The 15,114-nt window shown below is 51.6% G+C and overlaps 2 protein-coding genes across 2 annotated transcripts; both read right to left on the bottom strand.

Moving 5' to 3' along the window:
• Nucleotides 1-2,203: 2,203 nt before the first annotated feature.
• Nucleotides 2,204-8,227, bottom strand: LOC131208151 (guanylate cyclase 32E). The gene is made up of 16 exons (XM_058200799.1): nucleotides 7,982-8,227; nucleotides 7,237-7,367; nucleotides 7,051-7,162; nucleotides 6,782-6,964; nucleotides 6,223-6,340; nucleotides 6,002-6,148; nucleotides 5,647-5,891; nucleotides 5,433-5,585; nucleotides 5,027-5,364; nucleotides 4,830-4,944; nucleotides 4,065-4,540; nucleotides 3,828-3,997; nucleotides 3,583-3,760; nucleotides 3,369-3,509; nucleotides 2,647-3,299; nucleotides 2,204-2,580 (listed from the first exon to the last, which is right to left on the bottom strand). Exons 1-16 carry the CDS (start codon nucleotides 8,225-8,227, stop codon nucleotides 2,204-2,206), a joined length of 3,783 nt encoding a protein of 1,260 aa, XP_058056782.1.
• A 3,858-nt stretch (nucleotides 8,228-12,085) lies between these two features.
• On the bottom strand, nucleotides 12,086-14,700 carry LOC131208856 (D-3-phosphoglycerate dehydrogenase). Its single transcript, XM_058201768.1, has 6 exons — nucleotides 14,427-14,700; nucleotides 14,312-14,362; nucleotides 13,470-13,624; nucleotides 13,046-13,398; nucleotides 12,745-12,963; nucleotides 12,086-12,674 (listed from the first exon to the last, which is right to left on the bottom strand). The coding sequence occupies exons 1-6, from the start codon at nucleotides 14,508-14,510 to the stop codon at nucleotides 12,538-12,540; spliced, it is 999 nt and encodes a 332-aa protein (XP_058057751.1). The 5' UTR covers nucleotides 14,511-14,700; the 3' UTR covers nucleotides 12,086-12,537.
• Between the last annotated feature and the right edge of the window lie 414 nt (nucleotides 14,701-15,114).

Raw genomic sequence — 15,114 nt, 5'->3', positions numbered from 1 at the left:
GACTGGAATCTCAAACGACTCAGCTGACACTTTTTTTTAAACTCAACTGACACTGACACAATGGCGTCGCCTTTTGTTATCAAAAGAGTCGACGAAACGAAGTGTCATTCATTCAAAACCTTTGTCGGTTAAAAACGTGGTGGTTACTAGTTTTCGAGGGAAGCAGGGTAATGTAATTGTGGAACAATTGGTGAAATTTTATTAATTATTCTCTTTCCATTAGATTCCAACATTAATGGAGTATAATCAAATTCAGTTTTTTGGTTTCAGTTTTCATTTTTTTTGGTCGAAGATGAAAATTTCTAATTGTAAACAAACACTTGGCGACATCGATTTCGACGAAGTCTGCTTCGTCTATAGTTGTTATTTTTTACCGCAAAGCACACGCGTATAATTTTCAACAAAGTGACTTAGTTGACTTTAGTAACTTTAGAATACCGAAGTACGACTATTCAAGGTTGGCAAGGCTGATTTTGGATAATGATATTGTTTTAGAAGCAAACACCAAAGCTTTTCACGCAAAAAGAGTGGCTTGGTTAAAGATTGCGAAAGGAAAATAAAACAACAGGAGCGCCGAAAAGAACTAGCACATCAGAAAAATCTTGAGAAAAGGACGAAGGTAATGTTATTGTGTAATATTTGTTAAAATTTTATGAATAATTATTCTCTTCCTATTAGATTATGTGCAGCAACGCGCAGCACGAGTACAACGGCATTAAAGTCACGCAATTCACAAATTGGCCATACCCGAATGAGGTAAACATTTATTTTCAATCTTTACAATAATAATGTTGCACTAACAATCTTTTTCCAAGACCGAAACAACTTCAGAAGAGGAGGAGGCCGAATCCACGGAACCGCTAGCGGACACGGAAGCGGTTCAAGATTCCGGCGAATGCATCGAATACGTGTTAGTTGAGCTTCATGAGTGGCAGCAGCAGCAGGATCGAATCGAGGAAATGCAGCAGGAAATTGATTCGTTGCGGCAATTGCTGTCCTCCTCCCAACCAGCTTACCACCCTATCATCCCACCCAGTTCCCCGCCCTATCCCCAGCTCCCCACCCCCACCCTATCCTCCCAAACAGAACCAGCTTACCACCCTATCATCCCACCCAGTTCCCCGCCCTATCCTCCCACGCAGCTCCTAAGCCTATCCCCCATCAGCTCCCCACCCTATCCCCCAACAGCTCAACACCCTATCCCCTCCTTATCCTTATCCTTGCCGGTAACGAACGTGCCGGAGCTGCAACTCCTTAATCAAGCCTCCGAGGACCAGGTGAAGGAGCACCTGGGCACCTTTTTGGAAGACGATTATGATACGGCCAAGACGATGTTACAAACTCTGGCGGCAAAAATGTTTTCGCCGGAATTTTTGACAACATGTACGTTCATGCGGAGGAACGGTGCGAAGCCTATCTTAAAACAAGCAAGCGGAAGTGGAGCACTGGCGAAAATGCTCGCCATAGCCAAATCACATCATGCGAACTTCAACATTACGGACGAAGATTTCTTCAGAAACGTGCAGCGAATCGTAAGCTTCGCTTTCCGAAACGTCCATCCGCCTCGTCACGATGACACAAAAGATACTAAGTAGAGACCTGGCGTCCGCTTTGGCAAGGACATAGCGAGGAAGCTGAGCGCAAGGGGCCTAAAGTTACCTAAAGTTGTTTTTGTTTTCTTTCGCTTCATTTCTCATGCTCAGATTAGTTAACGGTTGGTATTAATTTTTTTACGCTCGGTAATTACATGCCTTTCAAGACCAAGACCAGGGCGATTATAAATTCGTGTGCACAAACCACATTTCAGTCAACGGACTACAAACTGAAAGTGTTCCAACCAACCATGCGGTCGACAACGATTGTAATTTTTTTGCTCGTAGCGGTTATGACCCTCGCGAGCTCGCGTAAAGCAGAAGCTGCTCGTTGTCCCGGCGGGTGCCCCAGGATCTACAGACCAGTTTGCGGAAGCGACGACAAGACATACGCAAATAAATGTATTCTGGAAAAGGAAAACTGTGAGCGAGCAAAGCAAGGAAACATGTATAAAACATTGACGGGGTATGTATTTGCATGGCACTGTAAACGTTTTATCAGATCTACCATTATGAAACCGTTTTAAACCTTCGTTGTAATTATTTGGAATACAAGGGGCCAGCAATTGACTGAGTGGGAACTGCAATGAGGACGAACGTTTTCACGCCCGTCACTGCATAAACGTGATCTGCGGGGCCGAGCGGGGCTCTCGTATCGTCCGCACGGTCATCAAATTGTCGTTGTAGTACTCGAGCAGACAGTTCCGCTGTCGGCAGGTGCAGATCGCCTCGTCCACGCCGTAGCTTGCGCTAATTACGGCAAGCCGGTGCGAACTGTCGATCATCTTCCGCTTGTGGCAAATGTAGCAGCCCAGATTGGATCCCGGATGGCTGAGCACGCTCACGGACGGTATCTGTTGATCGCTCGAGCTGTGCTGGTGCTGTGCCACGTACCGTCCGGTTCCGGTGTCGGACAAAATGCGCCGGAGTGACGGTCGGCTAAGGTTTGTCTGCGACTGATCGGGTGTGCACAGCAGATCGGGTATAGCTAAACAAAAGGTAATCGATTAATTACAGTGACACTGGCTGGGAAGACGTTCTGCTGCTCACTCACTGAGGCTCGTCATCACGTCGTTCGATCCGAACCGATCCATCCGCTTTTGGTCATCCTCGCCCACCAGCCAGTAAGTGCGCATCTCTCCCTTACCCTTCACCTTGATAAGGCCACGCTCCTCGTACTTGTAGCCGCCCAGTTTTTTCAGCAAACCGTGCGTAATTGACGAGATGTGAATCTTCAGTGCTTCGCCGCTGCTCTCCATCCGCGAGGCCGTATTGACCGTGTCGCCGAACAGACAGTACCGTGGCATCTTCAGCCCCACCACCCCGGCCACACACTGGCCCGAGTGGATGCCGATTCGCATCTGGATAAACTCGCCCGGCCGGTGCCGTATTTCCAGGTTCGATATCGAGTTCAGCAGATGGAGCGCCATGGAAGCGACCTCTCCCGCGTGCCGGTCGCCGTTCCGCAGCGGGAGCCCCGAAACGACCATATACGCATCGCCGATCGTTTCCACCTTGTAAACGTCGTAGCCCGAGATGATGAAATCACAACAGGTGTAAAGATCGTTCAACATTTCCACCACTTCGAACGGTGTGCTCTGAGCGCACAGCTCCGTGAAACCGACGAGATCGCTGAAGAAGATTGTGACACAATCGAAACACTCCGCCTCAACACGCTCCCCACGCTTGAGCGATTCCGCGACACTCCTGGGGGATGTGAAGGTAAAACTAGCGTTAAGTACATCCGCCACCGCCACGAAGCTTCGAGGTCCTTACTTCGGCAGCATCCGCAGCAAAAGTGATTCGGTTTTCTTCTTTTCCTCCGACAGCTGGTTGGTACGCTCCTGTACGATTCCCTCCAGGTTGTAGGCGTACTTCTCCATGATCGCCAGCATGTTGTCGAAAATGTTGGGTTTGCTGGTAGGGGCCAACGAAAAGACCCTAGTGAGTCCGAACTCCCAAATGTATACTTCGCCCCCCTCACACTTACAGGCCCGCTTGCATCGGTTTCAGTTTGACGCGGACCAAGCGAATGTCGGGCCGATCCTCGGGATCTTCCTCCCAGCAGGCCTGCAGCAACTGGATGACGTACTCTGGCGAATCAATGCCCCTTAGCGATGGTCGAAATATGCCGTACTCCTCCGGGGACATCACTCGAGCAACGATATCTACAAAAGCGCGATGGTGAGCAAAAACAAAGGAAAACAGTACACTGCCCCGCCGCACGCCAGGTACCTTGCCAGCTGAGGTTAATATCACCCCACGGTCCCTTGCGGCCAACAATCTCGTACAGTACAATACCGAACGAGTACACGTCAGCCTTCTGGGTGCCTCTGGGGGGGCTGTTGGGATCCCGCAGTATCTCCGGTGCCTTCCAAAGGCTTCGGCGAATCTCCTTCTCGAATCTACGGTGGAAAAACATCTACTCTGTTACCTCCACAACCGATTAGTTCCCGTGGTTCGAAGGCATACTTGTTCGGTTCTTCCTGGCCCGATTTGAAATCGTGCAGCCCAAAGTCGGAGATCTGCGCCACCCAGCGGGAGTCGATCAGGATCTTGCTCGAGCGCAGATTCCCGTGGGATCCGACGTCCGATTCGTGAAGGTAGATCAACCCCTTCACGATGTCACTCACCAGCGACGACACGAACATGTGGTCCAGCTTCAGGTCTTCGTTCGACAGCACGTCAACCAGGCTGCCGCGGGCACAGTACGACGTCAGGATGGCCACCGTTCCGTGGTCGACGGAGGCCCCGACGAAGGTCGTGAGGTTCTCGTGGCGGATCTCGCGCATTTGCTTCAGCTCCTTGCGGATGTTGCGCGTGATGTCGACGGAGCGCTTGTGCAGATACTTAATCGCCACAATGTTGCCTCGATAGAGACCGATCGTTGTGTAGGCCCGTTTGTTGGTCTCGGGTGCACTATTGAGCATGATGCTCTGCTGGCAAACCTGAAGCGGGTGACGAGATTACACGATTTGGAGTTATTTCGGAAGTTTGCAAAATTATTCAACACTGGGATCCATAATCGTGGCAACCTTTCCAGTAAATAATCTCAGCTCAACAAGCTCGGATAGAAGTTTCTCTCGTCTCTCATAAAAATGTTACGCCAATATGTGTTTGCTTTAAGCCGATCCATTTTAAAGCAATTACAGCAACGGCATTTCACAGAGCATTAACATAACACCTATCCCACCGATGATCGATCGGCTTTCCGGCCGGTGCCGACGGAGTGCGTACCAGATTCTTGCGTAGCTCATTGTTGTAGAGCGCGTCGGGCGAGGTGATTAGAATGACGTCCTTCATGTCCACCTTCCACAGCAGGCAGGCCAGCGTTTGCTCGTAGCGGTAATGTCTGCAAAAAGAGAAGAACAGAAACCCGACACCCGGTGATGTGGATTTAGTAACGAAAGCCCCGTTGGTCGGCGGACTACTACTTGAACAGGATGACGGTGAAGATGGCCATAAACAGAATCACGACGAGCGCCCCGGTGATGTAGCGCCAGTCCTTCACCTTCGGCCGACACTTCTCGTTGTAGAACCCGCAGACGGGCTCGGCGAGCGGCGGCCGGCCCTTCACCCACATGATCGGGCGGGCCGCGTTTAGGTACCGGAACTCCGGCAGCGTGGCGGTGCTGGTCGTGGCGTTCGCCCCGTACGTGAACAGAGCCACCGGTTGCATCGACATCTGCAGCGAGTTGTTGACCTTATCGTCCTTCTGCAGCGCGATTACGGAAAAGTTTCCCTCGGCGTCACCGTTCGCATCGATGTACACCTGGCGACAGGACAGGGAGCCGGGAGTAGACAAAGTTTTTCACCCCTTCCCTGCCGTTGGCCACTTACATCGAAGCCCTGAATCGAGTGGTACGAGCGGTTGAATATATGGCGCATAATCAATCTTCCATCCGAGATGTCGCCGCCTTCGCGCAACACCTCGGTGGCCGCGCGGGCGTAGATGATGAGTGCATCGTACAGGTACGCACCGTAGATGGGCACCTGGGAAAAGTTAAAACTCATTACCACCTGCCTCACGCGAAATCCGGAGCCGTGGGCCGACCTGGATTTCATCGAAGATGTGCTGATTGTAGGGCAACGGCACCCGGAACGGGTCCTTGCGTGAGTAGAGCTTGAACTTGTGGCACAGTTTGCGGTACCGGGGGTTCATCGGGAAGAGCGGAGAGATGCGGAGCACCGACTGGAACGCCTCCTGCAGCCGCTCCTGGTCCTTGTAGTTGTACCGCTTGCGGTTGTGGTGCTTGTCCCTCGAGTTGCCGATGTACTTCTGGTAGAAATCCGAATACTCTGCGTGAGAAACGACACCCGAATAGAGATGGGCAGACGCTTGTGGCATATTGCCAATTTGCATGCCACTTGCCGGCCGGCTGGCCGGCAATCTGGGCCAGCGCTGGTACCTTGGTAGATGTTGCGCTTCATGTTCGGATCGTAGATTTCGTCGTCGATTGATATCACGATGTAGTCGCCGGTGCTGAGCAGCTTGCGGTTCTGGAGGCATCTCACAAAGTCCACCATTTCAATATGATCGCCCACAAACACGTACACTGCGATGGGGAAGCACAAGACTTGGAGAACCGGAGGGGCCCACAGGAATTATTCAATTACGGGAATCGCTTACCTCTGGTGTTCCGGTACGTGTCGTCCACTATTTGTTGAAGTTTGTATATCTTCGACGGAATGTAGTCGGAGTAGATCCGGAAGTGGTTCAGCGTAAGGTTGTTGGACTCTGCCTGCAACTGCAACGGGCAGATCAAGGTCCTTTAGCATTCGAGAAGCATGGGTTACAACTTTAAAGACTCCTTTGGATCGCAACTAATCCACATCTCATACATTGTCGACTGACCCTGGCATTCGTGTCTGGGGCCTGGGACAACGAATTATCCTCAAAATTGTTTCGACGCCATTGCACATTTGATGCATAAATTCAGTCTCATTTACCGCGCCAGATCGCCTGATGCAGCTACGTTACGTGGTTGTCTCCGTAATTTACATAAATAAATTTGCCCATAGCCCAACACTTTCCCCAGTCCGGTCCCCGTAATCCCAGATCGTATTAATTTCACGCCCCATATGAGACGGCATACGACCGCCAGAAGCGTCACCAGAAAAAAGTGTAATAGAATCGCGACAGAGAGCCACGCTGAAACCGGAACCCGGAACCCGGAACGATACTGTACCTTGATGGCCTGGGCAATCTCCATACTCCAGGCCGGGTGTTTACCGGCGACGATGCTGAAGCAGTGCCAATTATTGGCCAGCAGGAGAGCGGCCACACTTTTCGACACCTTCGTGGCCGGTGGAAGCGTACGGGCGAAACTACTGTAAACCGTTTTGTCCGACACGGCAATGTCGGCACATTTCTGTGGTGCGAGAATACCAATAGAAAGGACAGAGGGTTGTAGTGCCACTCGAAACTCTTCCTTGCTTGCCTGCACGCCAGACTTACATACGAGATCATGGGCAGGTTCCAGGCCGACGCCACCAACGCTTCCGAGGTGCAGGTTTCGTCCGGGCCGATGAACACCGCGATGCCTTCGTCGCGCATTTCCGTCATCTTTCTGGGAATTTTGAACGAAAACTGACTCCAGTGTCCAGGGGTCGGGTGGCGCTCGGGGTTTTGGGTGCTACTCACTGGATCGGGAAGGCCTTCAGAGACTTCTGGGCACCAATATCCACCGCCCGGAGGCGCAGCTTTTTGCCCGGCAGGAGCGTCGAGTCGTTGTTTATCGTTTCGGTGGCCAGCAGCAGTGCCCCGAGGACGACCTGCCGACGAGACAGACGAAACCGATTGAGGAAGGATGGGTCCGACCGGCGGTGCCGTAGGGCTTAATCAACATATCAATCATGGGTTTAATCGGCTTTAAAGCTGCTGGTGGATCGGAGCCGAAACGTAAATCTCCATAAATCAAACCATTTGGGAACCACAGGTCGGTAGTTGTTAAATTGTAGCCAAGAGATTAATTCTATTCTATTGCATTAATTTAAATTCGATTAAGCGTTAAATAATGGGTAAAAGGTAATTGAAAAAGAACAGATTGTTGGCTGTAAATTGAAAACAACGCTCTTTGGGAAATGGTCATTGGTTAAACAAACGAAACCTTTCCGTTTATGTTGAAACCGATTAAATAAAAGCCCACCTGAGTAAACCTGCCAGACCACTGAATGTGTCTGAATGGTACCGTAAATCACAATTAGCTTTGCGGTGACCCTGAACCTAAGGGAGCGGCCACATATCTATCCCTCCCGGGGGATGTGTGCAGGAGATTATCGTCTCCATCATCAACTTCCGGGGGGTTTTCCGTGAGGCCAGGTCCGGGCAATCAAGTTTCAATTCCGTTCCGTTTCAACCCACCCACGAGAGATTGAGTGAAGCTTACCTTCGAATGGACGTAACCGGCCAGGAATCCCACAAACAGCTCGTCGCCGGTACGATTACGTTGCCAGGCAGAACTGACGGTCGCGTTGCTCCACAGGACTCCACTGTCGGTGGTCAGGCTTCGCGCGGGACAGTCGCACGATATTCGGGCGACCGCGGAGGCCATCACGTTCGGGTTGGCCGGGGCCACCCAGCACCAACAGCACCAGACGATCAGCGCGAGGAACGGCGCCAGGGCTCGACCCATTTTTGAGTCGCTGTTCGTGTTCAGTTAATTTCTATAATTTTCTTAACATGCACTTCGTGTTTTATAATGTTCCCATCGATCGGGAACGGGCTACTCTTGGCTGAGGGTTTGAGTTACATGCGATTGCAGTTCAAAAACAATGACATTTTAATTATATCGCAAAGGCAAGCAGTATATCGGAAGATTCTCCGAAAGCTACAAATATGAGAATCAGGTTTCTCCACGAATAATGTTGTTCGGTTAACTTTTATTTGTCCCAGCACTATCCGTCTTCAAATTTCTAATTAACAATTAGGGGCTAGCTCGGGAATTGATAAAGTTTCTCGCAACCACAACACTTTTCCGACTTTTCCGACAATAACACTTTCCGCAAGCCGGGCGAGGGCTTAAATCATTCCACTTTGCCCTGTTTACCAGCCGGTATGACCTAGTGGGTAACTTTCCCGCCACAGGACACAGCCGGGTGAGACAAACAACGGAAAATTAACGTCCACGGCACATCGTACTGCATTTATCTTGGCGTACCGTAACTCATAAAATAGAACTAGAGCGGTAAAAATTATGATTATTATAGAAAAGGGGGCACCACACCGTGTTCGTGTTCGAGGTTCCGCCAGGTCACAGGTGAACCGCAACGCTTTACGACAACGCCATGTAAATCCCTTTAATGGTCGTGTTAGTCCAAACCACGAAAGGATGTCGCTCCACGAGATAAATAACTGTCCTGCCGACCGTATTCGGGTTAGTCTGTTCGTGTAATGTGGCCACATTAGTTGTTCTCAACCGTGTCCGGATTCACCGTGAACTTAACGGCCGCCAATCAAATCAATCCTAACGGCCATTCATAATGTAATGCTTGTTTGTCTGTTTGCACACTCCGCAAACGGATGTGAGCATTTTTCCGTCCCATATTTTAATCACGATATGGTTCCAGCTTCACGAACTCTTGTGAACTTTTCCGTTCCACGAAGCTGAAACTTCCTGCCCACATTGTTGCGTGCTTATGCCCACTCGTCCGTTTACGCGCATTCTTATGCAAATAAGTGAGGGTAAAGTTTCGCACCGAAGACGCGGCACCGAGGGCCACCCTTTCACGCATCACGGCGGTTTGATGAACATTTCAATCCAACTCGTTTCCTTCGGTGGGTCTGTCTCGCTGGTGTCCTTTCCAGCACTTGGCAGGCCCATTCGGTTTGAACCGGTTAATTATTCGCCCTTGTTATTTCAGGACGATGACCAACTCCTTCAGCCCAAACCGTCTCCCGATGCGCGTTCATTCATCTTCATTTTCATTGATGATTAATTTGTATTTTATTTACCCCCGGACCTAATTCTCGATCAACGGAAGCCCGAGCACTTCCGTGGTCATCCAGGGTTCCGTTTGATCGAGCTGCGCGATGGTGGCAATTTATGGAGTCAACATTCTGGATCCTGCCGCAGCCACCGCCACCGGTGGTCAACTACAATGGGTGGTTTAAATAATTTATTGGCCTATTAGTCCCGACCGACCGAACGTTGGGCCAATTAAGGCAACACCTTCACCGGGTCCTTTTTGGGTTTCCGCGAAAGTGAAATTAGCGGCCAGTTTAGGATTGGATTGATTACGTGCCATCAGTAATCGCGGTGGCCTTATGCGGGGTAGGAGTTCTCTGGCAGTGGTCGAAATGATTGGGTTCTATTGGTACACTGTATCCACTCCGTAGTTCATTCGTGGAAATGTCTCCGAACATGTTTACATTTACATTTTCCCGAAAGTTGCGCCTACGGTGCGAACAATTTAATGGAATTTACGAGTGCAAAAGGCACTCAAAGTTGCCGAAATGTCTGCCCATGCCATCTCAATTCCGTGAATCTACAAATCGGGCCAGAAAATTGCCACGAAATAAATCGTCGTTGGCGACTGGGGCGGCGATGTTTTCACGTTTCACACCTGAGTTACTTCAAATCTGGCCGATAAATCAATTTGTGACTTGAGGCCCTTTTTTCTCTAGAAGAAAGCCCTGGCCTCGAAGGGTGTAGGTGAGCGATTCGTTTTATTCTTGCAAGACATATTTGATTAAACTCAGCTAGGCCGCTCGGAACGCGCTGACGGTTCCCTGCTGTGGTAATCGATTTCGTCCGACTTTTACTCCGATCCCAAACGACGTGGATGGTGCGCGGAACTGGAAAACCGCACGAACGCAACGCAGTTAATTAATTCACTCGTGAAAAATCGCATTACGACCAGTGGGTTCGAGCGGATCAACGCAGCGGGACACACAGGGAATGACCTACACCACGGCGGGCCTCGGCCTTATCCACATCCGCCAGTATTCCGCTGCTCATATCATTCCGTCATCGCCCGATGGCGTTCACTTTTGCACCAGTAACAACTATCATCGTCCTTTCCACAGCCCGTCATAATTGACATCAATTGGTACACCGCTTTTCCGCCAGCAATCCCAAAGGGACTGGGCGGAAAGACTCGTTCCATTTTATTTCCCCCGCAAACTTGGCACACATTTCCGGAAGTCCGTGCCCGAGGGTCCCGCGGTCGCCGGTTCGGGTCCAATTAAAATTTATTGGAAATTGAAGACTCTGTCAACACACGCTCCACGGGGCAATAGTGTTTCACTTTCACTGACCGCTACTTGCTCCTTCGGTCGGCACGCCGGCACATCCGAGTGCGATCCTTGTCGCGATCAAACTGCCGGATGCCGGAGTCGGCACTTGTTGCTTTATATAGACAGGACTCTCGCACGGCGCCGGCAAGGATACTAATTCGCATTCGCTCTGCGAGAGCCTGCGAGTTGAGAGTAGCTCCATATAGACATCGGGCACGTATCCGGTAATCCGATGCTCTCGCAGGAGATCTCCAGCGGGTTCGTGAACTCCATCCGTGGAGCGGAACTACAATGATCCTTCCGAGAGCTATCTTTCGGGGTAGCCCCCGTTAAGCCGGCCCGAATTTATTTACTTTCGCCACCGAGCACGTGCTACGCCCGAAATGGGCCCGCTCTGGGTTCGAGTTGGGTGTGACGGGGGAAAACAATTTCATGAATGACCCCCGTCGTCGACGAACGCCTGTGTGCTAATGAAACCTTGAGATACTGCTTCACGGAGGAAACAAGAAACTTCCCGGCATCTTTCATTCAATCATAGAAACACTGAGTACTGATCAAAATACACTATGGAAATAGGAAAACTTTTTGGAATAACGAAGCACCAACGTACTAAAACGTAGACATTCGAACGCAAACTGTCATAAATGGGAATGTTGTAAAAAATACCCCAGGCGCTCTGACTCCTAGCAAGCCGGTTGCTAATGGCGACCAGCATTGGCGGCAAGAATATACAACTCGGCATTCTTAAAGGACATTTACTGTCTGCTAAATTGCATCACTCCGTTTTCGTGTGATGTCGAAGCAGAAAAAGAAATAGAATAAAGCGAGCCATTGCGGCGCACCGAACGGAATATTAACCGTTCGTCTCTGCTGTACCGTTCGGCTGCTTGGGAGGCCTGGCATAGAAAAGGACTTTTTTTTTGTTCGATGTGGCAAGACTTATTCCTCCTGCCCGTAGCAGATTGCTTTGATCGTGGCGTGGCACAGGTAAACAGCGCCTGATGGCGATAGAACCCGTCAGATGTTGCTGTGGTTACCAAGCACAACGCTGTTTATCATTAACTTGTACTGCATTTCGAAGGAGGCACGGGTACGTTTGAAGTGGTCCCCAGAAAGCGTTGCCAGTGGAAAAAAGAATAAACTGCATCTAGAGGAACCATTTTGCGGCGGGCAATAAATTGATGCCGAAGGTCTCCGTTTGCGGATAGACAACACCAGGACGCAAAGGTGCGTCGATTATTGATCACTTGCGTTTTGATCCGATGATATCCCTTTTCGGGGGGGGGGGGGGGACTTTATTTGCCTTCACTTCACTGCTATTTGCCACCTCATCTCATATTCGGCTATTTGTCAAATGGGGTTTCACGTTTCGCTGACGCGTTCGGGGCATTTCATTAGGGCGCCGCCGCTTGGTTGGGTTAGCTAGCTGGCCGCTGATGATCCGGAGATGACGTCACCACATGCTGGAGCGGATGGCGCGTAAGCAGACACGCCGAGCCGGCCGGTCTTTCCTCGATGATTGATTTCCCAAAGCCGTCGACAATTGCGCCGTGCCGTTCGGCTCCGACAGCGCTCGAAAAAATGGGGAAAATTGCCCTAAAAATAGGTGCCGCCAGCAGCATCGGGGCGGTGTGGCGGGGTCAGGTGGCAGCCCAGTGGCAGCCCAGTAGCAGCGCGGGGCTCCCAGGGTGGGTGAGCGAATTTAATTTAAAAGACATTCTTCAAAACCTCCCGATTAACCACACCGGCGTACTGGGTGTAGACGGTCGATTTGCCCGTCAGCGCAATGAATTGTTCCGCCACCTCGACGGCAACGCGCACCTGCGCCTCGCCCGTGCTGGCACCTGTGACGCGATGGGGAATAAGAATGTTAGAATGGGGGCTCCGACAGGGCGCTACGGTGGGCAGACTTACCCAGGTGTGGAGTGGCGACCACTTTCGGGTGATTGATGAGCTTCTTGGTGGTGTCCGATTTCGGTGGCTCCTCCGGGTACACGTCAACCGCGGCACCTCCGCAGTGGCCACTCTCCAGCGACGTCAGCAGTGCGGCCTCGTCCACAATACCGCCACGGGCCACATTGACTACCCGGACACCCTTCGGGCATTTGGCAAGCGTTCCGGTTGAGATCAGATCTGCGGTGGCACGGAGCAACGATTGATCGAATGATAAGTACCTTCGTAATTTTAAAGTTGCCGCCGACCCAAGACTACCCACTTTTGGTCGCCGGTATCAACGGTGTGTGCACGGTGATGTAGTCCGCTTGGGGCCAGATTTGCTCCAGCTCCAGCTTCTCGATGCCGGCCGCCTTCGCTTCCTCGTGGGTCGTGATCGGATCGTAGCCGATCACGCGCATACCGAACGCGTTCATTCGGACGGCCACTTCGCGCCCGATACGGCCGAGTCCAAGGATGGCGAGCGTTTTGCCGTACAGTTCCGTGCCGGAGTAGAGCTTGCGGTCCCAGCGACCCTCCTTCATGCTGGTGGCGGCGGGGCAGATGGGGCGGGCCAGCGCACCGATCAGGAAGCACGTAAGCTCGCAGGCCGAAATCGAGTTGCCACCGGGAGTGCTATGAAGCAGTAGAAGCAGTAGTGTCATGAGATGTATTTCCCTAAAAAAGCAATCAACGAGGCGACTTACTTGAGCACCAGCACGTTGTTCTTCGTGGCGGCCTCAATGTTAATGTTGTCCACGCCGGCTCCGGCCCTTCCGACCACTTTCACGCGCCCTGCGCCCGCCTCCAGTACCTCGGCGGTAATTTTCGTGTCCGAGCGCACGATGAGCGCGTCATAGTTCTGTCAGCGGGGAAGCAACAAGAGCCATGACCAAAAATCGATTAGTAACGGTACATAATTGCAACCATTCCCAGGGAGGGGCTACTGTCCGCGCGTCGCATTTGATTGATTCGACTCCCGATGGGTGTTTACTTCTTCGTGGAATCGAAGCATGCGGAAGGATATTTTCGGCATCTGGGACTGCCCGCGGCTTCTTTACTACTTTACTACAATCAAACTTCGTGCATCGCGCCGTGGTTACGTAGGATCGTGCCCGAAGCCATGCCCGTCGCCATATAATAATTGTAATCCGCGTGTGTTCCGACCCTGGAGGGCCCGCCCGCGTGTGGGCAGATTAGACCGAATGAATGAAATGAGATTGAAGGGCAGATTTAGTTGGGGGGCCGTGGAGGTTCATCTACGTCATCACGTTACGCTCATCGAAGGAGGCGTGAACAACAAGACGTCGAAGATTCAATCTAGCAAACGTTGCTCCCGTTGCCACGCTGGTTATTAGTGAACCACGACGGGAGACAAAATGTGACGACCGGGAGAACTTCAAAGTACGCGTGACGGAATCTGTAATCGACCTCGAACGCCGAGCTAAACAAGTCTCCTTCAACCGCTGCCACACCACAGGACGTCTCCAATTTCCAGCGACAAACGAGTTTTCACTTGTTCCGATTCACTTTCCAGTTCCGCACTTACCTTCACCTCCTTGATCAGCTCATCTTTCGCCAGCTTCAGTTTGTAGTCGACCTGCGGATAAAGGGAGCACCAATTTGCACCATAATTCAGATTAACGCAGAACAACTAGGCCAACCTGAATGTTGTGGTCCTGCAGCAGCTTAACACACGCATTATCGACCGCATCGCACACCAGAACACGCTTGATATCGACGGGCATCTTAACTGTGGCTGTGACACAGGACTTTGGACAACGAAAACGGCGAGAGAGTACGACACGACCGCACCGGGGGAATCTCCTCAATGGACTGCCTTCAAGGCTGTCCGGTCAACCGATCGACTAGTACACGGAGATCATTGACGAGCCGGCGGCCAACAACAAGAATTGCACTTTCCTACATGCGCTTCATGCGGTCCTGCTCACCAATACCAATGTAAACCGGTTTTCACTATCGTGCCGTGACGATGGTCCCGACTGACGGGTCTGTCCCCGTCTGGCAAACTACGCCGGGGAGGGTTCGCCGGAAAGGGTGTCAACGCACTACAGGGGGCCGGGGGCCACGCGTCACCACTTTAGGCCGTCGCAACGAAGGACATTCCCGGAGCATCGGTATTGGTCGTGGCCAACTAAGCCGATCGGTACACATCTTCGTACGCGCAGCGTGTACAGCTACAGACAAGTGCGCAACCACCATCGTCGCACTTTCAATTGCAATCGATGGTGGCCGCTGGCTGGCCACCGGTTGCCATGTCACTCCGCCGGAGGCCTCTCCATGACCGGGCTCGTGCTGATCCAACCCAGCGGCCCAATGCGATGACGGGGA

Source organism: Anopheles bellator, chromosome 2 (genome assembly GCF_943735745.2).
Source record: "Anopheles bellator chromosome 2, idAnoBellAS_SP24_06.2, whole genome shotgun sequence".
In the NCBI taxonomy this organism is placed as follows: domain Eukaryota; kingdom Metazoa; phylum Arthropoda; class Insecta; order Diptera; family Culicidae; genus Anopheles; species Anopheles bellator.
This window is presented reverse-complemented; position numbering and strand designations above follow the sequence as displayed.